This window comes from the organism of the source record quoted next, unplaced genomic scaffold (genome assembly GCF_019419815.1).
Source record: "Pyrus x bretschneideri cultivar Hongxiangsu unplaced genomic scaffold, Pyrus_bretschneideri_v1 Contig25, whole genome shotgun sequence".
Classification (NCBI taxonomy): Eukaryota; Viridiplantae; Streptophyta; class Magnoliopsida; order Rosales; family Rosaceae; genus Pyrus; species Pyrus x bretschneideri.
In genome coordinates this window covers 2,334,943-2,362,256 of record NW_025999557.1, presented here as the reverse complement: position 1 = coordinate 2,362,256, position 27,314 = coordinate 2,334,943, and the positions used below count along the sequence as shown (strand labels likewise).

The 27,314-nt window shown below is 36.5% G+C and overlaps 4 protein-coding genes across 7 annotated transcripts; 2 read left to right on the top strand and 2 right to left on the bottom strand.

Moving 5' to 3' along the window:
• Nucleotides 1-542: 542 nt before the first annotated feature.
• On the top strand, nucleotides 543-4,018 carry LOC103934872 (protein transport protein Sec61 subunit alpha). The gene is made up of 7 exons (XM_009344629.3): nucleotides 543-699; nucleotides 1,117-1,483; nucleotides 1,933-2,160; nucleotides 2,304-2,658; nucleotides 2,744-2,871; nucleotides 3,018-3,153; nucleotides 3,435-4,018. Exons 2-7 carry the CDS (start codon nucleotides 1,140-1,142, stop codon nucleotides 3,672-3,674), a joined length of 1,431 nt encoding a protein of 476 aa, XP_009342904.1. The 5' UTR covers nucleotides 543-699; nucleotides 1,117-1,139; the 3' UTR covers nucleotides 3,675-4,018.
• A 5,302-nt stretch (nucleotides 4,019-9,320) lies between these two features.
• On the top strand, nucleotides 9,321-14,849 carry LOC103934871 (protein GRAVITROPIC IN THE LIGHT 1). 3 transcript variants are annotated; one of them, XM_009344627.3, is made up of 3 exons: nucleotides 9,321-9,632; nucleotides 10,035-10,156; nucleotides 12,734-14,849. In XM_009344627.3, the coding sequence occupies exon 3, from the start codon at nucleotides 12,734-12,736 to the stop codon at nucleotides 14,447-14,449; it is 1,716 nt and encodes a 571-aa protein (XP_009342902.1). In that variant the 5' UTR covers nucleotides 9,321-9,632; nucleotides 10,035-10,156; the 3' UTR covers nucleotides 14,450-14,849. The 3 variants fall into 3 exon arrangements, with proteins under 3 accessions (XP_009342902.1, XP_009342900.1, XP_048442628.1); XM_009344625.3 differs by having other exon boundaries at nucleotides 10,031-10,156; XM_048586671.1 differs by having other exon boundaries at nucleotides 10,031-11,253; nucleotides 11,316-14,849.
• A 2,916-nt stretch (nucleotides 14,850-17,765) lies between these two features.
• LOC103934891 (putative F-box/FBD/LRR-repeat protein At3g49030) lies at nucleotides 17,766-19,747 on the bottom strand. The gene is made up of 3 exons (XM_009344651.3): nucleotides 18,797-19,747; nucleotides 18,498-18,644; nucleotides 17,766-18,393 (listed from the first exon to the last, which is right to left on the bottom strand). The coding sequence occupies exons 1-3, from the start codon at nucleotides 19,730-19,732 to the stop codon at nucleotides 18,088-18,090; spliced, it is 1,389 nt and encodes a 462-aa protein (XP_009342926.2). The 5' UTR covers nucleotides 19,733-19,747; the 3' UTR covers nucleotides 17,766-18,087.
• Nucleotides 19,748-23,281: 3,534 nt separating this feature from the next.
• LOC103934890 (F-box/FBD/LRR-repeat protein At5g56420) lies at nucleotides 23,282-26,768 on the bottom strand. Of its 2 annotated transcripts, none has more exons than XM_048586958.1 (4): nucleotides 26,575-26,768; nucleotides 24,176-25,276; nucleotides 23,904-24,056; nucleotides 23,282-23,791 (listed from the first exon to the last, which is right to left on the bottom strand). In XM_048586958.1, the coding sequence occupies exons 2-4, from the start codon at nucleotides 25,172-25,174 to the stop codon at nucleotides 23,495-23,497; spliced, it is 1,449 nt and encodes a 482-aa protein (XP_048442915.1). In that variant the 5' UTR covers nucleotides 25,175-25,276; nucleotides 26,575-26,768; the 3' UTR covers nucleotides 23,282-23,494. The 2 variants fall into 2 exon arrangements, with proteins under 2 accessions (XP_048442915.1, XP_018499927.2); XM_018644411.2 differs by having other exon boundaries at nucleotides 24,176-25,193; nucleotides 26,575-26,767.
• Between the last annotated feature and the right edge of the window lie 546 nt (nucleotides 26,769-27,314).

The following is a 27,314-nucleotide window of genomic DNA, read 5'->3' as shown; positions in this document are numbered from 1 at the left end:
GGTTTTTCCAAATCTTACAATTCATACATGAACTTCAAATCTAAGATAACTTTGGAATTTATTTCTTAAACCTTAAACACTTTCGAACTTTAGTCCCCACATCAAATTCTAAAATCTTAATCCTCTTCGGATCTCTTGCACCTAATCTTTCTTATTAAACAATCCGGATTCTTAACCTTAAAATTTGATCAAACGATTAAAGTTATTATAATTTTTAAAGTGAGCCCGTATTTTTAGCTTTTCATAAAATTTCAAATATCTGAATTATTTGATCAAATTTCAAATATCTAAATTATTTAATAAGAAATATTAAATGGAAGGGATTCTAAGATGATCTCTTTCCCACAAAAATGACCAAGTTTGCAAAAATTGAAAATGTCGCCCATCCACTCTAATTTCGAAATTGGAGTCAAATTAAAAATTTCAACCAAAAAAGGAGTCAATTAAAATTGACACATATAGTGTCCTACTCCACGTATTTATCAGTACACGTGTCAAATACCCATTCGCTTTGACCTCGTGGCCTGCGAGTCCGGCACTCCCACGCACGCCCTTCGTTTACATCGCCGAAGCTCTTCGAGCCCATTTCTCATTTTTCAGCTCGTAACCAGATCCGAAATTTCTCTCTCGGATCGATTTTTCCCCCATCGGAGAAAACCCACTTCTAGGGTTTGGAGATCCCAAATTGTGGTTTGCGAGGTCAGTTTCCCAACCTCGAATCGATCTCAATTTCTTATTTATATTTTGTTTCGGCATTCTCAGATCTGTTATGATTTGTCCTCGATTTCGATCTCCGCGATCCACTTATGTATATATGCATGCATGTATCGATTCATATATGTATAGTTATTGAAGCATGTATGTATGTATTTATGCATGGCATTATGTATGCATGTGATATGTGATGGATCGGAATTGTATATTTCTGTGAATCTAGATGCTATGCATGCGTATGAAACTATGAATGTGTTTCAGTTTCTTAATTTCATAAGATTAAGCTGGATCGGAATGCCCCTTACCAAAAATGTCAAATTTTTGTACCAATTTAGTGTTTTCAATGCGAAAGATTTTGGCTTGGTGTTAAATGGGTTTTAAATTTTGATTTTTTTGGATTAGGTTATTAGATTAGACGAAGCAAGATGGGAGGAGGATTTCGAGTTCTTCACTTGGTCAGACCGTTTCTGTCATTTCTGCCCGAAGTTCAGAGCGCTGACCGGAAAGTTCCATTCAGAGAGAAGGTGATATACACCGTTATCTCGCTGTTCATTTTCTTGGTGTGCAGCCAGCTCCCTCTGTATGGCATTCACTCTACCACGGGGGCAGATCCCTTCTATTGGATGCGTGTTATCCTCGCTTCCAACCGCGGGACTGTCATGGAGCTTGGGATCACCCCAATTGTCACATCTGGGCTGGTGATGCAACTCCTTGCTGGGTCTAAGATTATTGAAGTTGACAACAATGTACGCGAAGATCGTGCTCTTTTGTAAGTATACCTTAGGCCTTTGAAATTTTTAGTGGTTAATCTTTTTTGATGTGGTTGTTTGCCTAAACGGTCTCCAGTTCTTGATGATATATGAAGCCAAAAGTGTTTTTCAGAAAGAGTTTTCAAAATACAGGCTTGAAAGCTCAAGACATTAAATTATGTTTTTGGTTCCGAAACTTCAATACCTTTGTTTTCTGCTGCTTTTCAAAAATTGTATTTGAATACATTTTGGAAACTAATCCAAACTCAAGTGCCACTGTCTAGTAAATCATGCATGTCAATCGTGGTCACCTGTCTCTAGTTACTTAATTTTTCTGGAAATCTCTGTTGCTGCGGTTTCAAATCTGCTGTTATGTTTGTCTTAAGTTTTAGTATTCTCTTTTATTCGTAACTTGTATACATGTTTTGCTATATGTATTGCATGTCCTGATTTATGTTTTTCTTCACAGAAATGGAGCACAGAAGTTATTGGGTATCCTGATAGCTATTGGTGAGGCAGTTGCGTATGTTCTCTCTGGCATGTATGGTAGTGTTGGCCAACTTGGAGTTGGAAATGCCATTTTAATTATCATTCAGCTCTGCTTTGCCGGTATCATTGTGATATGTTTGGATGAACTTCTTCAGAAGGGATATGGTCTAGGCTCTGGAATTTCACTTTTCATTGCCACCAATATCTGGTGAGTTCTTTATCCTTTCTTCTGCCTTAATATGTCCAGAAGTGGGAATAGTTTATGAGTCAGCATGTTCAAGTTTTTGGGGAAGTTTTCTAATATGCTATTCCAAATTTTAAGTACTTAAAAGTTACATTATTCTTTTTCAGTGAAAACATTATCTGGAAAGCATTTAGCCCTACCACTATCAACAGTGGGCGAGGAGCTGAATTTGAAGGTGCTGTTATTGCCCTGTTCCATCTTCTGATTACTCGAACAGATAAGGTTCGAGCTCTCCGGGAGGCCTTCTACCGGCAGAATCTACCGAACGTGACAAATCTGCTAGCCACAGTGTTGATCTTCCTTATAGTAATTTATTTCCAAGGGTTCCGCGTGGTTCTGCCTGTGAGATCAAAGAATGCTCGTGGACAGCAGGGTTCCTATCCTATCAAGCTGTTCTATACCTCCAACATGCCCATCATTTTGCAGTCTGCACTTGTGTCCAACCTTTACTTCATCTCCCAGGTACTGGAGATTTTATGCTTGTATGGTCTGTTTGGGGACTGTTTCTTCTACCACATTATTGTGACCAGTTTATGTGTGTGTACAGTTGCTCTACAGGAGGTACAGCGGAAATTTCCTAGTGAATCTTTTGGGCAAATGGAAGGAATCTGAATATTCAGGAGGGCAATTCGTTCCTGTTGGTGGTCTAGCATATTATATCACCGCACCTTCTAGGTACTTGGGAGTATTTTCCTTTTGAAAATATTTTGTTTTATGCTTGATAAAGCTTGAGTTTTGTTGGTAAACCTGATGATTACGTGCTTCCTCTCTATTCCTGCTGATCCCCACTTCAGTTGATATGCTGCGGTTATATTTTGCAGCTTGGCTGATATGGCAGCCAATCCCTTCCATGCACTGTTCTATCTCATATTTATGTTGACTGCCTGTGCACTTTTCTCAAAAACGTGGATTGAAGTTTCTGGATCATCTGCCAAAGATGTCGCCAAGCAGCTCAAGGTATTAATTTTAATGATTTAAACAAATTGTTTGATTTGTTGCAAATGAGGGGTTAGTGTAGGTAGGTCTGACCCAATCTACACTGACATTCTTCCCACTTTTTGACAACTTAAGTGGCCAGATCAGACCCAATCTACTCCTCTATTGATGTTCTTACCTAATGCGCTATTTAAACCATAAATATGTACCTGAACAATTAGATCCGGCTTTTTGTTAACATAATGTTACCTATTCAATACACGCTAAGCGTCATGCTAACTGTATCCCTTTCCAATTTGCAGGAACAACAAATGGTCATGCCTGGTCACCGTGAGTCAAACTTGCAGAAGGAGTTGAACCGCTACATTCCCACAGCTGCTGCTTTCGGAGGCATGTGCATCGGTGCACTCACAGTGTTGGCCGATTTCATGGGGGCAATTGGTTCAGGGACCGGAATCTTGCTTGCAGTGACAATCATCTATCAGTACTTCGAGACATTTGAGAAGGAGAGAGCCAGTGAGCTCGGTTTCTTTGGTTTCTAGGCACGTGTATTGCCGAGTAATGGTCTCGCCCTGACAATTTTGGTGTGCTGAGAGATGTAAGTAGGTTTTAACGGAGAAGTTCAAGATATTAGGCTAGTCTCTTATCACTCCGTTTCATGAGAATACAAAAGCAATGCAATCCTCTTAAAAAAAACAGTGTTATATGTCAAGTGTCGTTGTATCGGTTCCTGTGGATTTTTATAATTTACTGTCTGAAGTCTTTAAGGACACCTTTGAGAAGCTACTGCCAGGATTTTGTTCTTGCTAATTAGGTGTAGAAATTCACTTTGTTAGAGTGTATTTGACTCTTTGTTAACACAAGTGAATTTGCCCGAAAATCTGAATTTTGCTGTTTCTGTCGTTACAAGAAATTGAGTTTGTTATCTGGTTTGCTCTGCGTTTAAAATTCAATCTTGGTGCTATTCTGCCGTTGATTTTGTCAATGGAGCCTCTGGTCACCGGCGCTGGAATTTATCAACAAAAAATGGACGATCCGTTGACATGTTCTCCATATTTCTCGAGCTTCGACCATTGAATTTGAACTCACCCGTTGACATGTTCACCGTATTTCTCAAGCTTCGACCATTGAAGCGTTTGTACCGGACAAGGCTCGCGCAGAAGCGTTCATTCCCGACACCGTAATTCTCAGGCTTGGACCACTTAACCCGTCCGACCGATAGAATCGGTCATTTGGAGTCGGTAAAACCAACACACGGCGCAGGCCTCTCCGTTCGGTTAGCGTACACTACACACAACCCAGCACAGCACTATTAAAGCCTGCAAGCTTGTCTATTGATCTTCCGAACAAACAATAAGCTTCAAATATTTAAAAATAATAAATCCAACATTTCGTGGCAAAAAATATTTAAGTGAATATGCTCCTGCCAAATGGGTGGATTTAAGGGAATTACGAATAATTTTTGGCTTGCCGCCCTTCTCGCCTTCTGAATGGTTAACTTTTGAATTAAAGTATTTTCTTGTACAAAATAGAGTGGCTTTGTTTGGCTTTTAATTGGTTCATGACATAAATGGACAAAATGGGAGAGAAGCTTTGCTAGGGATTGACGTGTAGTGGAAGTAAATGATCTCTGGTTTTTTTTATTAGTGTCAGTCATAAATGACAAGTGAGGGAAAATAGGAGTATTACTTTTACTTTTCATTTATTTATTGTACGATACATCCACGCCCCTATATTGAGGTTTCAATCTGAAGAAGTCTCTCAATACATCCATGCTTAGCACGGTACTGTGTTTTAAAAAAAAATTGATTATGTTGTATTGTAAAAATAAGCAGCAGAGTGTTTGATAAACTTTTTTATATAAAAGTACTTTTGAAAAAAAAAAAAAACAGTATGATAATATTTGGTAAACTTTTATGTAAAACAATTATGAATGTCTGCAATGATAAAAAATGATATATACTAAATGTGTTATTAATGTAATTTTCTTAACAAATAAAGATGAATTACTAAATATACTTTATTTTAAAAAAAATTTATAAACTTTTTCTTAAATATTAATTAGTATGACAAAATTATCCATTTATTTGTAGTTATTTTAACTTTTAAAAATTTAATTAATTATGAAAATGTATTGTTGATATGCCCAAGGTTATCCCTTTCTCAAACTCTTCTCTCTCAAGAACCCAAAATCAAGCAGCTTTGGCGGTCATGAAAAAGGAAGTGCAGGCTTTAGTTTATGGAGTTGGCTTCTTCGACGAGCTTCAATCCCGCTCCGCCGTCCTTCCCTTCAACCTCTTTATACCCGACAAAAACGCCACCTCCAATCCCTCCAGTTCCAATCCGTAAACCTTTCTGCCCCATCATGTCAGATACGAAAAGACGCCTTTCTAAAACCCAAATCCAAATTCAGACGAACTCCAAATCTTTCGAACAAGAAGTTATGGGTCTCATAGGAGAGAGAGAAATCAATTTGAAGCAAAGAAGGGGTTGGGTTCGAGGGACGATGGAGATCGGCGAAGCCGTTTCTGGTTTGGTGATTAGAGAAGGTGGCAAAGCCATTTCAATTTGATGCATGCTTCCAGACGATGGAGACTCATGCTTCAAAAATGGTTTCTCAAAAAGATTGAATCCTTTTCTTATTTGTGTATTTGGAGGATCTGGAAGGAGAATAGGGATGCATGTTGGTGCAGTGGTGTTGGTCGGTGTTGAGCGAAAGTGGGCGGGATAGCAGCGGTCCTGCTTTGATACGAGAGGGTGAACGAGTGTGAGAGATTCCAGTTTGAGTACTAAGGACAAGACCTGTCATTTTGTTAAAATGACGAGAGTGTTATTAAACTTTAGAAAGTTTCATTAAAAGTGCTCTATAGCTCTGTGTGCTTTGAAAAAAAAAAAACCAATTTTCCAAACCAGCATTTAGCTGCTTCGGCTTTCCTAATGATTTCAGCTCTCAATCACCAAAGCTTCCAAAATAAATTTCTTTTTTTTTTTTTTTTTTTTTTTTTTTTAAGTTTACCAAACACCTTCAATATAAAAACTTTAAAAATAAGTAGTTTTTTTTTTAAGCACCTCAAAGCCAAACCAGAACTTATACTATTTACATCATACGTTTTTTATATTTCTACTTTTTCACTCTTCATCTCCATTAATTAAACCCCCCTGCCCCCCCTTTCGATTATCAACAACTCGGTACATAGATATATCAAAAGCTATTTCTGTTAGGAAATTATTATTGGTACTTCTAAATTCTCATTTTGCATTTCAAAGTTTTCATATTTAAAAATAAAATTACACTTTTAATGAATACAAAATGAAAAATTTAAAGTACAAATAACATTTCTTTTCGGTCATCAGATACATTTAATGCCTTGCTAATATATGGGCATGGATATTTTATGGGCCAGCAATGTTTTGTGCTTAGTGGGCATGGGAAGTCTATACCCAGCCACTCTTTCCCAAAGCCCATCACTAATTCAGCATATTGCTTGAAATTCTCACAAGTTAAGGGTGGGATGAGCAGAGCCATGGTCGGAAGATGGAGGGTAAGGATGTGTTAATTTTTTCACAGGAGCCAAGCGGGTTTCGGAACAAGGAATTAAGCACGTGCATTTGTAAGTATATAGTCTAGGTATGGACGGTCGTTCGTTCTTTGTACATCATCAACAATATATAAATATTATTATCGTTAATAAAACGTAATCACGTAAACTACAATTGTGATAACGAACATCATAACTTAAGATCTAAGTTTTATTTGTCTGTGTCATTTATGTTAAATGCTAAACACAATTAAAATAATATAATTATTAGGTGAGGTTTTTGAATCCCACACTATTTTATCACAATTGCAAAATCGTTAACCACCAACCTTGCAGAAGAGCGGTACCCTTTTGCTGTCGGGTGTTATCGCCGTTACTAAGAGGGAATGGTATGCATTTGATCACAAATTAAGGCGGTGATGGTGGTGGGAACGCCGGAGGCGCTCACTGAGGTTGGACGGCCATACAAAGAAAGGAGTCATATCTCTCTTGCTCTTAAATTCTTTATAACCGTATGACATTATTTTACTCTCTTAATAACGAGGTAAAATCATTTTCTAGTACAAATGTTACAATTGAAATAGCATCTTTAGAGTCATTATAGGGTGGCTCAGTGACTAGGGACAAATTATAGACAGGTCATTCTAGGTTTAATTCTTAACGCTGATGAATCATATGACCCTAAACCCTATACCTCTTTGAGTCTTTTTGGCCCTCGAAAAGGTAAACTGCCGTGGCGAAGCTACCAATTAGTCAATTTTAGAAAAAAAAAATTTATCGTTTTTAAAAAAATTCATTCGATTTGGAAAAAGGTGTATTCATTAATTGAATCATACAAAATGAACGTTCGTCCTGAATATGTTACTTATTATCATAAATTGACTAAATAATATATAATTTGAATGAAATTTTCTAAAATTAATGACAATATTATTTATAATATTTATATGGTGAAATACCATCAAGTTGTCAAAGAGTCGAATATTGTCCTTATAAAATCAATTAGTTGAATAAAGAAATGATTTCAACATTAGACTTTCATTTGCCCAAACATATTTTAATTTCGATCTGTCACTACCCATTAGTCACTAGAACAAATGAGCCATGACAAATTCCATAAACGTATGGAAAAAAACAACACTAAAAGTAAAGCTGATAAAATCTTCTATTTTCCTTGATTTATTAATCTGTCACCTTCAGAAGAATTTTCAAAAAAAAGACTAAAGTTAGTAATTAATTTTTTTAATAGAATTTTGTGGGACCCCAGACCGCTAATTACCATTCAAAGACATGAACCACAAGCCACTTTTGTGGTATTGGATTGGCCAAATTTCAATTATCTGGGATTTTGTAGGAATCATTATTTGATAATTATTTTGTTCCAACGCATGGTCCAAACGGCCATTAATTTCAATCTAAGAGGTAGGACGATTTTGATTTAGACTAATCACCCAAAACTCAAATCCAATTGTTAATTATTAGTTTATTTGTTTTCGATTAATTTTGGTGTTTAAACAAAGACATAGTTTGCTAAATATGTCTTATGCTTTGTATGAACGGAATGGAAGAGGGTCATTGAATTGATATTTCAACGAGAAATTTGTCGATTTGAACATAGAACTTCCTCTAGCAAAGTGAACAAATCGTGGCTCAGCATCCATAAGAATGGTTGTGGGATTTTGAGGGCTGAATATAGAAATTTAAGATGAATATCTTGTGAATGACGACCGTTACAAAAACGATAAAAGTAGTACCAGATGCAATTCAATCTAATTAATTTTTATTTTGGTTTGAATAAACCACGATGTCAACTATTATATTCTTTTTATTTTTCATGCACTTCTTTTTTGTTTGATTCTTTTTTATTTGATATGGATATTTGATTTAAGGTTGTGCTGCCCACACATTTTTTTTTATTTTTTACCTTTTACATATTATTCTTAATTTTTGATCGTCATAAATTAAAAAAATATCAAAGGATCAAATGAATTGAAAAAGATCAAATGACAAAAATTAATAATAGTGTAAAAAAAAAAAAAAAAAAAAAAAGTAGATAACACAATTTTTGCTTTAAACTTTTTAACTTTACAAAATTGCACTTGGATTTTTTTTCTTGACAGAAAATTGCATTAGATTTTTATTTTCGTTCACACTCCCTTCTATATGAATTTGGTCGGAAAAAATCAAAGTTACATATTGTATGAATTTGTATACTTCCAAGTTTCTTCCTTTCTTAAAAAAATATTGTCCACAAACATATCGATATTCTCGAATCAAATAATTCATATTTTCCATTAACAAAGAATATGAATATTTGCTTAGTTGGGAAAGAGGGGGTGACACATGTTGACATGCGCACCCACTCACACCTAAACTTTCCAACTCAGTATCCACACACGACACCGTTTCCAACAATCAACACACACCGTGCATTTTTCCAAACTTCTCCGCCTGCGATCTACGTCAGATCTACCAGTCTACACGGTCAGATTCCACTTTTAGAACCCCAAACTACCCCTACCGCACCTCAGCGTCTCCATCCAAACGGACCAGGAAAACCCCTACAATTACAAGGGCACATCCGGTGTAATAAAATTCCGAAAGCGACCCGACCCTGCGAGCCCTTTTTAATTCCCAATGCCCCTGCTGTCGAACCCTTCTCCCAAAACCGTGCCCTCTTTCGCCATTTCACACCACGCTCGTTCCTCCCTCCCCCTCTCTGTCTTCCTGCATGCTCCAGCTCTTTGTATTTCTTTGAAAATCTCTGGCCTTTCGTTCTCCGAAAACGCATTTCCAAAAACCCTTTTCAAACTCCGTTTCCGTCTCCAAAACCCAGTTTTTCGTTTCTGAAAACGGTCGGAAAACAAAACCCAAGACCCTGTAGGCATTGAAGCATTTGAAGAGTTCGATTCGGAAACAGATACAGAAACCCTTCAGAAATCCGAGTGTTTTCCTCAAAAGGTAAGAACTGCGCTGCTTTTAACCTTTCCTGCTGGGTTTTTAGCTGCCCATTTTTGTTTATTTAATAAGAAACTTAATTAGTGCATTTAATTCATATTTTAGGGGTTTGTGAAACGGTTTTTTCTTCATTATTTGTCTCTTTTTAGCTTTTAATTAGAGCTAAGGTCGGTGATTTTTTTTTTTATATATATTCCTCAAAATCCAAACGCTTTTTTTGAAGTTTTTCTGTTCATTTCTTCGATTTTTGCTTCTGGGTTTCTAAGAACACTTGTTGTTTTCTCATTGGAAAGAAAAAACACAAAGTAAGTTGCTTTTTTAATTTATTTTTCAGAAAATATAAATTATTTATTTAATTTTTTTTTCTTCAGTGTTTCTGATTTCTGGGTTTGTTTTGCAAGGTAGGAAAGACACCATTTCTTCCTCCGGCGGGTTGTCTTGTCGACGTCGTCGTTCTGTTCGCTTGAGATTTACGTTACAATGAAGAGAAACTGAAACTGATCGCATTTTCTCGTGATATTTCTAAGGTCTGTTGAATTGTATTTTACGCGAGATATTGTGTGGTTGACCAGTTAGTGGTCAAAGCAAGGCTTGGTTTATGATTAATGACATGATTAATTACTGGTTTGGGGCCTTTTTTGCCCATGATTATAGGGTTAGGTTCTGCTAAAGTGTTTGCAGGACCAGAATAGTGGTCCTGGAAAACCACCCCTTCCCTCTTTTCTCTGTGTTTCCATACTTTGCATTTGTGATATGGTTTCTGTGTTTGCCAATGACTTTGCTTTGCTATATCTGTGTGGGACCCCCACCCTTTTGCTTTTACAAATCTTATTGCTAAGAATAGTAAGAGATTTGTGGTGTCCAGCTTGTGGGGTTCAATGCAAGATCTATAATCTTTTGTTCAACACTCATTTGAGGTCTTTTAGAGTTCATGTTAAGATTAGCATGTCAATATTTGGTAGTGCTATTTGTTACCACATTTACTGATCCACTTACTAATTACTGTCTTTCGTTAAGTGGGGTTTCCGCGAAACCCACTTTTGCGAGCGGATCTCAGCTGTGAGAGATGAGGTTGGCAATGTAATCAGTAATGTGATAGTGTGACAACGACACTTGTTATTTGAACTCGGTCAATTAAATTAGAAACATGGTTAAGTGTGGCATTGAAATTTTGAGATTTGTGGAAACCTGTATATGTATAATCTAACTTAACCTATATTTGTTTAATCTTTGTAATCTAGCTTCTTTTTAACATTAGAAACATTTATGGGTTAATGCAATGAGTCACAAACCCTAGACGTGTGGGGTAGGAATGCAAAAAAGGAAAGGAATCCGGATCTCTTCCATCTAATCTTCCTCATCAAACTCATCAAACAATCTGGTCTTGAAATTTGATACAACGGTTAAAGTTCTTATAATTTTCAAAGTGGGCTCATGTTTTTAACTATTGGATTAAATTTCAAGGACCCGGATTGTTTGATGAGGAGGATGAGATGGAGGGATCTAGAGGATCCCTTTCCTGCCAAAAAAAAAAAAAAAAAAAAAAAATGGAGGGAGACGAGGTTTGTGAGTCACAAACCCTAGACGTGTGGGGTAGGAATGCAAAAAAATGGAGGGAGACGAGGTTTGTGAGTCACAAACCCTAGACGTGTGGGGTAGGAATGCAAAAAAATGGAGGGAGACGAGGTTTGTCAGTATACGGGGAGCAGGAAAAATGTGGCAGTGGGAATCAAATATTTGCCCGTTGGATTACAATAATAATCTGCATGTCATGTACAATCTGGCTCAGATCTCTATGAGTTTTTTCTGTGCCATGAAGTGTTATCCAGTGGGGGTGATTGTGTAATTTCATGTTCTTACATGGTAATGGTCTGATGCATTTGGGGGTGGTTGGAGGGCAATGAAAAGAATCCACCGCTTTTGGGTGTACTAAAAACCATGATTGCGGATTGTGGATTGTGGTGTAGATGATCCAAAATTCCTAATAAGATTATCACTATGATGGGTCCCACGAATTTCAGATTTTCTGGTTTTGCAGAGATTACTCTTTAGGACCTCACTGTTGTTCTAAGTGGGGTGCCTAAGGGAATCCTAGGGTGGATGCCCTTTGTTTTATTTTGTATATCGAGCTCGGGACCTCGGTTGCAAGGGCAGAGTGTTCTTGACCAACCGAGCTACTAACCCTTTGTGCTTGTGTTTTTTGGTTAATTTGGTTAGACAAGGTTTTTTGTGTCCTGCAATTACATTTCTAACTCTTATGATCTTCTACGTGTTTACTCATCGCACACTGGGAACTTACTTGAAAGACCTAATTGAGAATGCGTTTCTAACTTTTGGAATTTTGACTTGGAGAAAGACTTAGGCAACCATTGATGTGTGCACCGTGGGTCCGACGGTGGGGGCCCACAAACACAAAAAAGGGTTTGGAAATTAGCTCCTTTTTTATTTTCTAAGATGAAGGGTGCTCTGCACTTACCTAAATTTTGTTGACTTGAATAGCAGGAATGACCTGACGGTAGAGTTGGGGAGAGAATGATAAAGAATGTCAAGAACAGGAATCACCACTAACCATGCCCTCCAAATTCTAATTAAGTTATTAAAAAGTGTATTATTGTTTAATCTTTGATCTTTGGTCTGTTTCGAATTTAATATCACAATGCATGTGCCATTGTAACCGAGGTTCCTAGTGTTCCATTGATTTGCATTTAGAATTTTGATTTATACGCGTCTTTTGATCCTGTCTGCTGAATATCTCTTCCATAGCTTCTCCCTCTTCGTGTTCTTCACTCTGCATTGCTTTCGCTTTTTCCCGCGTTTTCAAATCTACTTTTGTTACACTTTCGAAAGAAAGCAAATCGGAAACTCTTAAAAGTTGAAAGAGCAAAACTAAAAGAAACATTCCCTCCTCTATCAATGGCCGTGGTCTAAGTGTTAAAGCATATTGCTTTTTTACCTTTCCTTCAACACTCTCATCATTGTCATCATTAGTATCCCCGTATCTTTATTCCTTTTGGTTCTTTAAATTTCTTTTTTTGGATAGAATCTCTTAGATCTTCATCACTCTATCTATCCCCTCTCCATCATTTGTGATCTTTGTTTTGCAGATGGATGTGGTGAGACCGTCATCTGTGACCCCGAAGAAGAGTAGATTGGCACGTGCTATTGCTAAAGTTCTTCATCTTCGGGCTGCAACAGGTATTGCCCCAGTCGATGGGGTTCAGAAAGTCAAGTCCCAAGAATTCAGAATTCCAAAGGTTAAGTCCCAAGAATTCGGAATTCCAAAGGTTAAGTCCCAAGAATTTGGAATTCCGAAGGTTAAGTCCCAAGAATTCAGAATTCCGGAGGTTAAGTCCCAGGACTTCGGAGTTCAGAAGTTTAAGTCCCAGGAGTTCGGAATTCAGAAGGTTAAGTCCCAGGAGTTCAGAGTTCAGAACGCAAAGTCCCAAGAATTCAAAGTTCAGAAGGTTAAGTCCCAAGAATTTGGAGATCATAAGGTAAACTACCAAGAAAATGGAGTGCAGAAGGGGAAGTCTCAAGAAATTGGAATTCAGAAAGTCAAGTCCCAAGAAAATGTAAAAAATGACCGGAATGGTGGTAAGGTTATGGTTGGTCAGTCTGAGTCATTTGACAAGAACAATGAGGAGCTTCAGGAAAGAGTCGCCCTTGAGGCTCTTCTAGCGAAACTGTTTGCAAGCGTTTCATCTGTTAAAGCTGCGTATGCACAACTACAGTATGCTCAGTCTCCCTATGATGGTGAAGGAATCCAAGCTGCTGACAAAGAGGTAGTCTTCGAGTTGAAGAACTTGTCTGAGTTGAAGCGGTGTTTCTTAAAAAAGCAGTTTGATCCTAAACCTGAGACTACACTGGTTTTGGCTGAGATCGAGGAGCAGAAGAGCGTTCTAAAAACCTATGAAATCATGGGGAAAAAGTTGGAATCTCAGGTGAGGCTTAAGGACTCTGAAATTGTGTTTCTTGGAGAAAAGTTAGAGGAGGCCAAGAATCAGAATAAGTTGCTTGAGAGAAGTTTAAACCAGAGTGGGCAGCTACATGTGTTCGACAATCTTCAGTTATCTGGTTTAAGTCCTAACCATTTCATTGCAGTTCTCCGACACACAGTAAAGTCCATTCGGAGCTATGTTAGGATGATGATGGATGATATGAAATCTACCGGTTGGGACATTCATGCAGCAGCTAAAGCGATTGACCGCAATGTGGTTTATTGGAAAGAAGACCACAAGTGTTTTGCATTCGAACACTTTGTTTGCAAGGAAATGTTCGATGCTTTCCAGCACCCCAACTTCTCACTCCCAAATGAGTCCTTGCCAGAGAAAAAGAAACAACAGCAGCAGCTCTTTTTTGTGAGATTTACGGAGCTCAAATCAATGAGGCCGAAGGAGTACCTTGCCCAGAATCCCAGATCAGCATTTGCTAAGTTCTGCCGTGTCAAGTACTTACGACTGGTTCATCCCAAGATGGAAACATCATTTTTCGGCAATCTGAATCAAAGAAACCTCATCAATGCAGGTGAGTTTCCGAGCTCTAATTTCTTTACTTCGTTTGCTGAAATGGCGAAACGTGTCTGGCTACTGCATTGCTTGGCCTTCTCCTTCGATCCTGAAGCCGCAATCTTCCAAGTAAGCAAGGGATGCCGATTTTCAGAAGTGTACATGGAAAGCTTAGCTGACGAAGCGTTTCTCTCAACAACATCTGAACCGCAGGTGGGATTCACAGTTGTTCCGGGATTCAGACTCGGTAAAACTGTCATTCAGTGCCAAGTTTACCTCACTCGGTTGCAATCCACTCCGGGAAAGCAGAGGTAAACCGTGATTGATCGTCGGCGAACCTCGGGCCCCACAACAGTTTACCAAACAGGAAAACGGCCTGTTTGGATCTCGGGACGATGTTGCGGGGTCCTTCCAACTTGGTCCCCTTTGGTAATTTCAACCTCCATACTTTGAAAAAGGGAAAGCGCGTTGGACCGTTGTGTTGGAAGCTACCTTTTGAATCTTTCTTTTTTTTTTTTTTTGGTTTTTTTGCATCATGCCCTTCTAGTTTTTTAAATTTTCTTCCAAGGACATTCCAAAATTTTGTTAATATTAGGTCGGTGACAGAGGGATTGTCTAGCTGTTTTGCATCATTGTTAACCGGACATGGGCAGGTTTTTTTAATTATGTAAATAATAATATATAGTCGGAAATTTTTATGTTCCTTTTTCTTTTACTTGTCTCCCTGCTTTTCATTTGCACTAAATGGTTGCAATGGATTGGTATGTCATACATGTTGCATGGTCAATTTGGGTTGGCCCATCGTTGACTCGGAGATTCACATTAATCAACAAATTAACTGTGACGCTCGTGTTGTGAAATTCAAATTAGTCATTTAGCGATTCACAGTTGTTTATCATTACATGTAACATCAATCTATGAGTGGATAGTGGCAAATTTACGACTTTCAGTCTGATTTGTATTAATTAACAGTTTACAGTCGTTCATCACCAAAGATGGCATGAGTTTACTTGTAAACGATGACATATGTCTACATAAAGAACATTAGTCTATGAGTGGACAATGACATTCGTTTACAAAGTTCAAATGTGTAAAATTTTATTGATCAACGGTTTACCGTCGTTCCACATTACAAGTGGCATTTAGTCTACTCGTAGATGATAAACGTATAACAACGAGTATTCATCGCGCGCACTCTTAAAAAATTGTGGAATTTACATTAATCAATTAGCGATTCACTAGTCGTTTAACATTGCACGTGACATCAATCTATGAGTGGATGGCGGCCATCAATCTACGAATTTCAATCTATGAGTGGACAGTGACATCAATCTACGACTTTCAGTCTAACTAACATTAATTAACAGTTCATAGTTATCCATAATTGTAAATGGCATGAGTTTACTTGTAAACGATGACATGGTTATAAAGTTCAAAACGTGTCAATTTTTATTGATCAACAGTTCACAATTGTGTCACATTACAAGTATCATTAGTCTACTTGTAAATGATAACAATATAACCACGAGTATTCGTCGCACAATCTCTTGAGAAATTAGGGAAAAAACCTTTTTTTGGGTTTACTATATTGAAAATCAATGTCACCTTCATTGAACCGAGCAAAGCTGATTTTATTTCTATGCACTCTGCAATATGCATGCATGACCAATTGATGCATGATACACATTGGTCTATAAAACAAACAATAAAAAAATAATAATGCACCACTTGAGGGGGTCCCACACAGTACGCCGACTTGCTATTTAATTGTATGTGGCTGGTCGGTGGATATGGAGGGCCATTTTATTGGCCAATTTGTCTTATTCCTCTGTGGAAGAGTTTATGTGGCAGTTGCGTAGAGCCTTTGATCACGCGGTGTGTTCCCCTCACCCTATGCAAAAATACTTGATTTTGCCATTGGCTAGTCATTTTTGCAGGCAGGGTCACATGATTTGGTTGTGGAAAATGATGGAATTAATTAGATTTCGGCAGTTGTGGCATTAACTATGGGAGACACATTGACATGCCATATACCCTCCTGGCAGTGAAATTTCTAACCCTATCACATAATGTCTTCAGATTCAGATAATTGTCGATAATATAACTAGTAAATCAACTGAGTGGTATTCTGCTTGTTTGAAACTGTTTTTTTTATTTTTTATTTTTTAAGTAACAATTCTCCCTATAAGCACTTTAGTAAAATCGTTTTGATTGTAAGTATATTATAATTTTAATAAAAATTCAAGAGCCTAGTGAAAAAACACTTAAAATGCTTTTTAAAATTAAAAAAAAATTTAAAATTTAGTATAAGTTTGAGATACTATCATCTTAAAATTTTAATTCTATGTAAATTTTTCTCGTGAGTAACTGACAACTATCGATGCCTATATTGCTTGGATTTCACTGGAAACAGTCGCGCATGCATGTTGTCAATGTCCTTATGGCCTAAATCTAAATGGTTGAGATACCTAAATTTGCATCAATAGTCAAAAGTCGTGTACTTATCCTTTCACCATCTTTACCGAGTGCATATCTGTGTACAAGTAGCTCCAGAGGAGGTTGACGGCAGGAATTATAATAATAATTTTTATTATTATGTCATGATATTACACTAAAATTTTTGGAATTGGATTCGTTTTGGACCTTAGTGTTCAGAGTTTAAGGATCAATTCATCTGGACCGTTGATTGGTGTGTAAAAAAAATCAGAGCCGTTGGTTTGTGTGTGGTGGGTTAGGAAAATGAGTTAATAAAGACCGTTAGATTCAATTTGTGCGGTTCAGATTAATTGATCCTTAAGTTCCGAACACTAAGGTCCAGGATCCAATTCTAAAATTTTTTGCCCGTTAGTTCGGGATATGATTTGAGGTATGCATTATGAACGTCTCATATCAGATGATGGGGATTTTTGCAGTGTTCAATTTGAATTTTCAAGACACGTCGAATTTTTGAAGGCTCATTCTCAGTGTTTCCTTCCTCATCTCATTCTCATGGTGTTCTTACGGTGCTCAATTGAACAGGTGCTGCTTTATGTGCAGCTGATAATTTTACATGAGTCACCAACAGAGTCGGTAGGATCGAAAACTATACATGGCACTTTAACGAGTATTACGTAATCTAGTTACATTGTTATTTTTAAAAACTATATATCTTTTCAAATTAAATAAGAAACAACCTCTGAAAAGCTAACGGTAAGTATAAACAATCTCATCCTTAGCTAATGACATTTCGTAACTTCTGGTAAGCACTCGTCATTACACTGTTCAGTGTATATGGTGAAGCAATATTCTAGAGAGAATCATTATAACAGAAAAATGTACGATACCATACCACGATGTGTTCAATGCAACGCGAAATCTATGAGTGATACTTAAGGAAACAATTCATATACCTTTCTCGTCTTCATCTAACCCTTTAATTTGAGGTTTGATGCAGGGGCGGAGTCACATGGATGCCACTATAGGCTGAGGCCCGTGCTGAAGTTTTATGTTATATTTATTGACTACTGGGTTTAACAATAAAGAGCTTGTAGTGCATTGGTGAGTGGTGTTTGACAGTTTAGGCAAACAAACAAGAAGTTTCACAAATTCTAAGAAATTAATTTCATTGTTTCAAATTCCATCATTTCGAAATTTCTTAGTAATACTAAATGAAAAAATGCTAGCAACCTTCTCATTTAGTTTTGAGTGCTGGTGGAGTACACCTGAGAAGAAAAGTGAAAAGCCTGAAATAAGAAAGTTGCTGGTCCTCCCATCTTAAATTCCTTCGTCCAAACTGATTAGTGACTACATTGCGCACATCCACATAAATGGGAAAGGTAGACTCACATAGTTTTGCATGAACTTGTGTCGAATTTCTTCGCCATGATTATTTAAGGAGAGCCAAAAACAATACAAAGTTATGTCACTCATGTTCCATCAGAACAGAAAGGATTCCGTTCACTTTTGGTAATGGTCTAACCTTTTGCTTTGAGTTCCACAAGTTCAATTTGGCAAGTTTTTGATGCCCTTGGGAACTTTGAAAACTCCTGCTCCAACTCCATTTGTTTTTCCATAGGGATACTTCTGGTATAAACTATCACTTTCTTCAAAACTACACCATGCTCCAGCATGTACTTTGCCACTTCCATCTCATCTGGCCGCCATTTGTATCCTCGTACGGAAATAGACTTCAGGCTTGACAACAAACAAATAGGCACGATGCTCGGTGGACACCATTCATGGAGCTCATTCTTGGCATCAGCAGTATAACATTCGACGTTCTAAGCATATTAAAAGAAACATTAATGAGTTAAAGATATTCTTTGAAAACTGTATACAAGTAACCATGCGTATACCACGAGCGTAATCTTTTCTATGTGCTTACATTTTCAAAGACTAGATTCTCCAGATTGGGTGAGATCTCGAGCAACTTTATCAATGATTTCCAGGGGCAGCACGTTTTAAGAAGTACTTCCAAGTGGTTCAAATTATAAAATGTAGGCAGCAGACGTTGAAATTTAGGATCAGAATCCTACAAGAATGACAAAGAAAATAGATGTATCAAAATGACTTGATCACAATTTAAAGACTTCCTCAAAAAATGCAGCATTGCCATCGATTAATTTCAGCATGTAAACAAGAAGGTCATTGGGGACGAAGAGAAACAACTTAGAGAATACTTACTCTCAAAATTGGAGCTGAAAGAGAGAGAGACTTGACATTCATAATTCCTGCAAAAAGCCTATGCATGCGAGCAGCATAATCATTGTCGAGGTGATCATTCTGAGATCTCTTATGAATTTGGACAGCAATCTTGGCTGTGCTTAGGGATTTTTCGTTCTTCAACGCATAGTCCACCAAAAAATTGTCAAAGAGATCCAACTTTTCAAGATGTGGAGCATTAATATTAATAGAAACGTAGTTCTTAGCACCACGCCGCAAACATATTCGTAACCTTCTGAGTTTAGGTGCCGAGACAGTGAAGGTCAAGACGAGACGTTCTTCTCTGGTGATTTTTGAAATAAGTCCATCTATAACCAAATCTTCAAGTGCTGGACAACATGAAAAAAGTTTCTTCATTGAGTCAGCATTCGGGCAACAGACTGTAACATGGAGGATTTTGAGATGTAGAAAACAATCAGAGTTTGAGGGAATAGCAATTAGATTGAATTGCAGCCTCAGCTTCAAAACCGACAAAGTCTTGCACTTGAAAAGGCTTTGAGGAAACTCATAAAGCTTCCCTGGACTTGGAAACAAATAAAGGAGGAGCTCAACAACATTACGCCTAAGGGCAGTGCAAACCCAATCATGAACACGAGAAAAATAACCATCCACCCCGTAACATACAAGTTCGAACCGCTGAATGCTTGACGATCCACTATGGGAAAGTACTTGATCCACAAATCCTGCACTACGGCCTTTGTCAGATTCCGGGTTTTGTACATTGAACTTAAGAGTAGGAAAAGAAACCCACACATCCTTCCATCTGTGTGATAAACCGCTGGTCTTTACAGTCTCGGTTATATCAAGGAAGGAAAGAATGTGACAAAGAATGCCATCTGGTAATCTACTGATCCTATCTTCACTGCGCGATTGACAAGGCATTGAGTTCGAACCCATCTAAGATGTGCTAGATATATATCCTGAAAAATATAAAATGTTAGGTTGTTGATCGAAACCTTTGTATTCAATTGGGAATTTGAAAGATTTTAATGGATTTTTATGGAGTTTAACTGCATTGTAGAGATTCTATGTAAAATTTTGATTCAATTCCCTTGAAATCTCATGGGAAGAGGTGAGATTTGTGGATGCTTAAAATACACTACAAAATCTCTCAAATTCCGTCTAATTCCTCAATTTTTTCAAATTCTGTAAATTATAATTCTAATTGAATACATATGGAATGTTATAAACTTCTTTAAAATTTTAATTGAATATACCCAGATTTCTACGAATTTTAATAAACTATCTTAAAATCCTTATTGAATACACATTGAATTTCAGAGAATCACTTAAAATCCTAATTGAATACCCCTAGATTCATTAAAAAAATTAAAATCCTTCAAAATCCCAATTGAATACACCCCCCTTAATCAATATTTAACAATCTAGCTACTCTAGAAATTAAAAGGCAATATCCCAAAGGATTTTCAGTATATATGTTTTAATTAGCTTTCGATTAAACAGGAGAATTATAAGTGGCAGTATGCACCCATGTTTTCTTTTCGTTTATCTATCTACGTTTCGTTAAACTGTTATCCAAACAGATCAGAATGTAGAAAGGAAAAAAAAGTTCAGAGTGTAGAAAAAAAACCTGGATATTGTTCTCGATTTGTCGACCCAATATGATTTTAGCTTTTGTGCCCTAATTTGTTTGCCAGCTGAAAGAGTATAAAAGAATTGAATACATATCACATCGTCGGGCTTATAATGAACTGAAAATATAAGGAGCAAACCGGATAGAACTTTAAACCTAATGAAAATCTACAGCCCTAAACACAATTAATTAGGCAGCTGCGTCTCTCATTGCCGCAGATCGCACTACCAGTCTGCACCATATCCATGGTATAACCAATCGATTTTTTTAAGGGGTTTGATGGTTTTGTGTTCTTCAAATTCCCTAATATCATAGGGTTTGATGCCCCATCAGATTTAGCTTGTGATCTACCAAAGGGTGAGGAGAAATTTTGTAGTAATCAAATGAGGAACCAAATCAACTATTTAAATGATATTTGAGGAACACCACAAAGAATAGAAAACCACGAGTTTAATGATATCTGATATGATTACCATGTTTTGTTGGTTGAAAAAAATATGCATAAAAAATCTTTGTTATCCAAGTAATACATTTATAATTAGGAAATTATTTAAAAGATATTGTCGAATTCTACACAATCTATTAAGATTTACACAATCACACTTTTAAAAATTAGGATTGCAACAAAACCATTTTTTTTAAAGTTTAATTTAATTTAATTTATCTTTGTTTACAATTAATCATCTAATATCAGGTAAGGTTGATGAGATCATTTATTTAAGTCATATAACGTAGTTGTTGATGATTAGATTAAAGTTAAATTTGGTCTACCTAGCATTATACAACTTCATATTACATTTTTTATTTTTTATTTATTTTTTTTAAAAAGGGGGACAACTGGTGGCAAATCCCAGTTATCCATCCGTTCTGGGGGCTGGAAAGACTTACAAAGGCATTTTAGCATTCCCTTGGCCACAAGTCTGGCTTCCATATGAGCAGCGGGTTTCGAACCTAAGGCCTCAAGTTTTTAATTTGAAGAAAGTCTTGCAATCCATCATTTACCATTGGATCACCAGCTCGTGGTTATATTACATTACAATTTAACTTTGTCAACTTTCACCCACTTGTTCATCAAACAACGGCAATCGACAAAACGCATACCTGCTTTTCGAGGCCACTATCATCCTTTTACTGGACTAGGTCTAATTTGATGAGTTTTAGAGAAAATTGAGGGGAACTGCAGAGCCTCTCAAGGGAGAAAAGATCATATGATTAGCACCATTATCTTGTGTCAAATGAGTAATGTAACATTTACTATTTATTTGTATCATAACTTGTACAATCTCTCTAATAGAGGTAGAGCTCGCCAACACATATGAGTCTCATTTATATTAGAAAGATGATACAAATGATGATACAAGTAGATAATAAGAATTGCATTTTTTGGCGTCAAATTTAGAACTCCTTGTATAGGTAATCATAAAATATAAAAAATAGTCTACGAATATCCAATTGGAATAGTCACCCAGATTAAAGAGATTCTCAATCTCGGTCGTTGGATGAAAGAGATTCTTAATCTTAGTCCATTCTTAATGAACAATACTTAGTTACTTAAGGATGAGCATGACCTCTTACTCAAAACTCTTTGTGTTCAAATCACATAGTTTTGTACTTATATCAGAACTGTTTATATTATGAAACACATTGTAAATGTTATCTCTCTAAAAAGTGAATTAAAAATAAAATCGTTTAGTCAATCTATAATAGCAAATACAGAGACTATTCGTAATGCTTTTACCAATTTCGTTCATCTGTTTTTATACAGTTCGATGATTAAACGATCTTAATTTTAATTGATTATTTGAAAAGACAATCTTTATAGAATGATTTATAATATAAGCGGTTCTAATCATAAACGTAAAATTCTATGAGTCGACAACGAGCAGTTTTGAGTAAAAACTCCTACTCATCTTTTGAGTAGTCAAGTATTGTTCATTCTTCATTCGTCACTAAACTTCATATTGGTGAGGTGTTGAGCTTCTGTTGTGCTTATTTTTATTTATTTATTTATTTATTTTTGAAGATTAACCTTTATTTTTATTAGTCTATTGATTCAAATTCCTAACTTACATACTTTTGGATAATACATGTGTTCTTCATATGGGGGAATCCAGGAATGCACATATTCCTTCATTTGTGAATAATGTATCTTCACCATATAAACTTTGTAAATAGAACCATTAAATTTATAAATCTTCATTTGAATATCATTCATATAAAAAAATTAATCAATCAAAGATCGTTCATCATGAATATGTTACCTGGTACTCGCACCTTCAATTTGTTCTATAAATTTGGATGACTGAACGTTCTTTTATTCAAATAATTTTTTAAAGATGATCTTCAAATAAATATTATAATTCCAATTATGAAAATATATATGGTGAAATATACATTATTCAGGAATAAGTTAAGTCCTCATGCTTCTATTAATTTACACATGAGTATAGGAAGTGTACTATATTGTTTTAATCAACTAGACTAAGTTAAGTCCAAATACTTCTATCAATTTACACAGGCCAACAGGAAAGTTGATGGGATCTAATGAGAAGGAGCACATTGGCTATTTGAAAATAGTTTTCCACCAAAAAAACAAAATAGAAGAGGAGGAAGAAACTCAAGTATATATAACTTTAATAGAAAATAATGCATCCATTTCAAACAAATTCAACAAGGGTTGTGATATCCTCACACTTCTTTTTACTTCTCACAAACTCCTTATTAATTTCTTTCATTTTATCCTCTTCAATTCATTCGATTCAATGATTGGAAATTAAGAGGGTGTGTGAGAAGTTAAAAAGAGTGTGTAGATAGCACACACCATTCAACAATTGAGATACAAGGTTGTCAACTGGCGAAACATCGCATAAGTGCATGACGAAAATAGATATTGTCTCCTAAGTTAACGGCAAATATGTTCCCAAAATATTAGTCCTCCAAAATTAACGATGCTAAACAGAAAACATAAAGAAAGTTGAAAACAGGTGCAGATAAATTCATGGTTTACAACAAAGAAAGGCAAAGGACCCATTCCTCGAAAATGGAATCATATAAAAACCTAGATGTCATTTCTCCAGGAAATCAATTTGACAAGTCATCGAACCCTTTGAGAACATTGAAATATCTTGACATAGCTTCATCTTGTGATCTGCACGAACGGCACTCGTATAAAATGTCACCTTATCCAGGACTTCACCGTGCTTCAACAAGTACTTTGTCACTTCCATCTCATCATGCCGCCCCTCGATTCCCTGTATGGATATAGTCTTCAAGTATGACGACAAGCAAACAGGCACAAACTCAGGTGAAACCCATTCACGTACCGAGTCCTCCAAGGGATGATCCGCCTTACATTTCTTGTTCTAAAGATTATTACAAAAAATAACGAGTGAAGTTGAAATGTTCGAAAAATTCAACACCCTTATTTACCATTCATTTAGATTTTAGAGCAAAGGTAAATCCACAAATACTTACAGTTGTGAAATCAAGATATTCCAGATGGGGCGACATATTGAGCAGATCTATGAGAGCTTTCCAGTTGCAGCAAGTGTCAAGAAGTAACTCCAAGTGGTTCAAACGATTCAGTTTAGGGAAAGGGAAATTATCTTCAGTGTAACAGCCAGGATCCTACAGTAATCATGAAGTATTAGAGGGCAATCCAATATTTCATGAAAATTTAAATTCCAGCAAGTTAAAAGGCTATCAAACACTAATAAGGGAGTAAGTTGAAGTTACAGAAAACTTACCCCAAAAATTGGAGCTGAAAGTGACAGAAATTTCACATTGATAATTCCGGCAAAAAGCTTCTGCAGACGGTAATCCCAACCAAGTTCATAGTCATCGTGCCCAGACTTGTGCACATATTCGAGATTAATGTTTACTTTGCTCGGTAGATTTGCATTGAGGTAATAGTTTGCAAAAAAGTCTTCCTCGAGATCAAAAGTTTCAAGATTTGGAGCATTGACTTCGAAAGAAATATTGGACCCAGTTTCTTCCCACGGTTCGTCTTTGACCAAATATATTTTGAGTCTTTTCAGTTTAGGTGCAGAGATATTAAAGTTCAAAACTTTACGAACTGCAACAAGTCCATCTATGATTAAATCTTCGAGTGCAGGGCAAGAATAAAAGAGCGTCTCCATTGAGTCAGCATCAGGATTGCGGATTCTGGCATGGAAGAACTTCAGATTTGGGAAACAACCTGAAGTAGGAGTAAAGGTAACATTCGATTCCAGCCAAAGCTTCAAAACCACCAATGTCTTGCACGTGAGAAGGTTATCGGGCAACTCAAACGGGTAGCTTAAAGAATGAAGAACAAGTTCGAGTTCAACAACCTTAAGCCTAATGGCAGTGCAAATCCAAGCTTCAACACTAGGATAATTCTCCACTCCAGTACAAGAGAGACGGAATGTATGAATGTCAGATGAGCCACGAATGACGAGTGCACGATCCACAAACTCCGCAAAACCACGATCTCGGTGGAATCTATGAGTGAAGAGGCGACGACCCACAAACTCAGCGAAACTGGGGCCAACTGAATTCAATGCTCTTTGCGAGCTCTTATCACAAAGGTCTAGAGTGGGAATAGGAGCCCACACAAACCTCCATCTCGGTGATAAAACACTGGTCTTTACAGCTTCTTTTGTTGGAAGGAGGGAAAGGATGCGGCAAAGAATTTCATTTGGTAAACTACTGATCCTATCTCCATTGCATGCATTGGGAAGCTTTGACTTTGAGTTGGTACCCATTTACAAAATGATACGTTTGCTGAAAAAACGTACATAATACGTTGAATAGATGACACTATATAAGACTTGGCGCAATGCTTTTTAGTTTTTCTAGCATCCGAACTGAAAATGTAGGATGTAATTTAATAGGTAAACAAGGCATATTGTGAACAGAAAATAGAAACTAAAACAAGTAAAATGATAAAAGATAGATACATGGGGCTATTAGCTTAAGTGCTCAAAATGTTACAACTTACACCTAAAGTTTGGCATTTAAATCTTGCCTCTCGTAAATTCACTTGTATAAAAAAAAAAGATAGATCTAAAACATATAACAACTTTTAGACCGCCTCTTTGTAGAATTCTCATAAAATAATACATAATAGAATAAAGAATCTTACAACAAAAGTTAACTAAAAAGATAATTGGAAAGCAGAAAATAAAATACTAGATATATTAGTTAAAACAAACAAAAGATAAAGATAGATTCATAATATACAACAAACATTCAGGTTACTTAAGCTTAGGTTTCTAGGACAAAGATTAATATTAAAATTTTTAATAAAGAAAGACAAGCTATGACTCTAGATCTAGTTTTATAGCGCCGATTAAATTTGTATGGTTGCTAAACAACATGAATGGTATTATATATCTTTTTATGTCATTTATTTTCTCCTTAAAGTGTTGATCCCCAATAGCAAGACATTATACATGCATGTCAGTTGTGGCGAAAATACAAAGGATTTGAAAACACGATGATATAGATAGAAATATTTGTAATTCATTTCTTAAAGAAAATGCTAAAATAGTAAAAATGAGTGCTACTATGCCCACCAACTGTTCCTATTTTTTCACCCAATATACGACATTTAAAAAATAAAAAACAAACAAACATATGACATACCAACCCACCAACATCAATATAGCTACCTAGCCCAACATGGTGACAACACCCCCATTATATTCAAAATTCCGTATCAAACCAAAAACGGCAGAGAATTTGGACTCTCTCTCTCCCCCCCCCCCCCACCACCCCCACCCCCCCTCCTCCTGGGGGCACCCCCTTCACTCCTATGTTATTTGGTCCGCTTTTTACTAAGAATTCATCTCACGAATTCAAATCTAAGCTTTCCATAGGTTTTTGGAAGCATCCAAATTGAGAATGATGTAGGATATCACTAAATGGGTAGATCTCGAACATATAACAACTTTCAAGCCACCTCCATTTAGCTTCATCATGAAAAATATATAATAGAACAGAGAATTCAAGAACAAAAAGTTATTTGAAAAGGGAAAAAATACCAGATATATCTCTAGAGAAGAATTTGAGAATTCAACTTATGTTCCTTAGATAAAGGGTAAATAGAGAAGATTTTTTTTTTGAGTAAAAGTAGAGAAGTTATTCAAAGAGGAAAAAGTACCTGATATGGCTCTAGATCTAGTTTTATGGCATTGGACAGTCGATAAACCTTGTTTAGTTGCTGAGAAACAACTTGAAGAGAAAAGAAGATGAAAAGTTGGGCACTTATTTTCTCCTTGAAGTGTTGATCATGACTAGCAAAGTATTATATATCAATTATGACGGAAATACCAAGGGTATAAAAACACGGAGATATATATGGAATATATGTAATTCATTTCTAAAAAAAAAAGAAATGCTGAAAAATAATTAAAAATTAGTGGTTCTACGCTCACCAACTTTTTCCATTTTTCACCCACCTTAGCCCATCTCGAATGGAGTACCAAAGAGCCCAATGTAGCCTATTTTCAACAAAAAAATTCCAAGGCTAAAAGGTTGGAGTGCGAGACATTTTTAACCAACTTAGACCAACTCCAATTTTTGGGTTAAAACTTATTTTTGGAGCCAAATTTAGTCCAAAAAATGAGTCAAGGTTAGTGTCTGAGACTTAGTTGTTGACGTTGTTAACCACTTGCGGAAATACCAACGACTATTTTTTTGGATCTGACAACCCACGTCGTTAGACTTGTCATATCCCGGCCTGGGCCCCTACCACAATACGAGCTCGACTCTACCGTAACATGATATTGTCCGTTTTGGACCCTAACCACGCCCTCACAGTTTTGTTTCTGGGAACTCACACGAGAACTTCCTAGTGGGTCACCCATCCTAGGATTGCTCTCACACGAACTCGCTCAACTT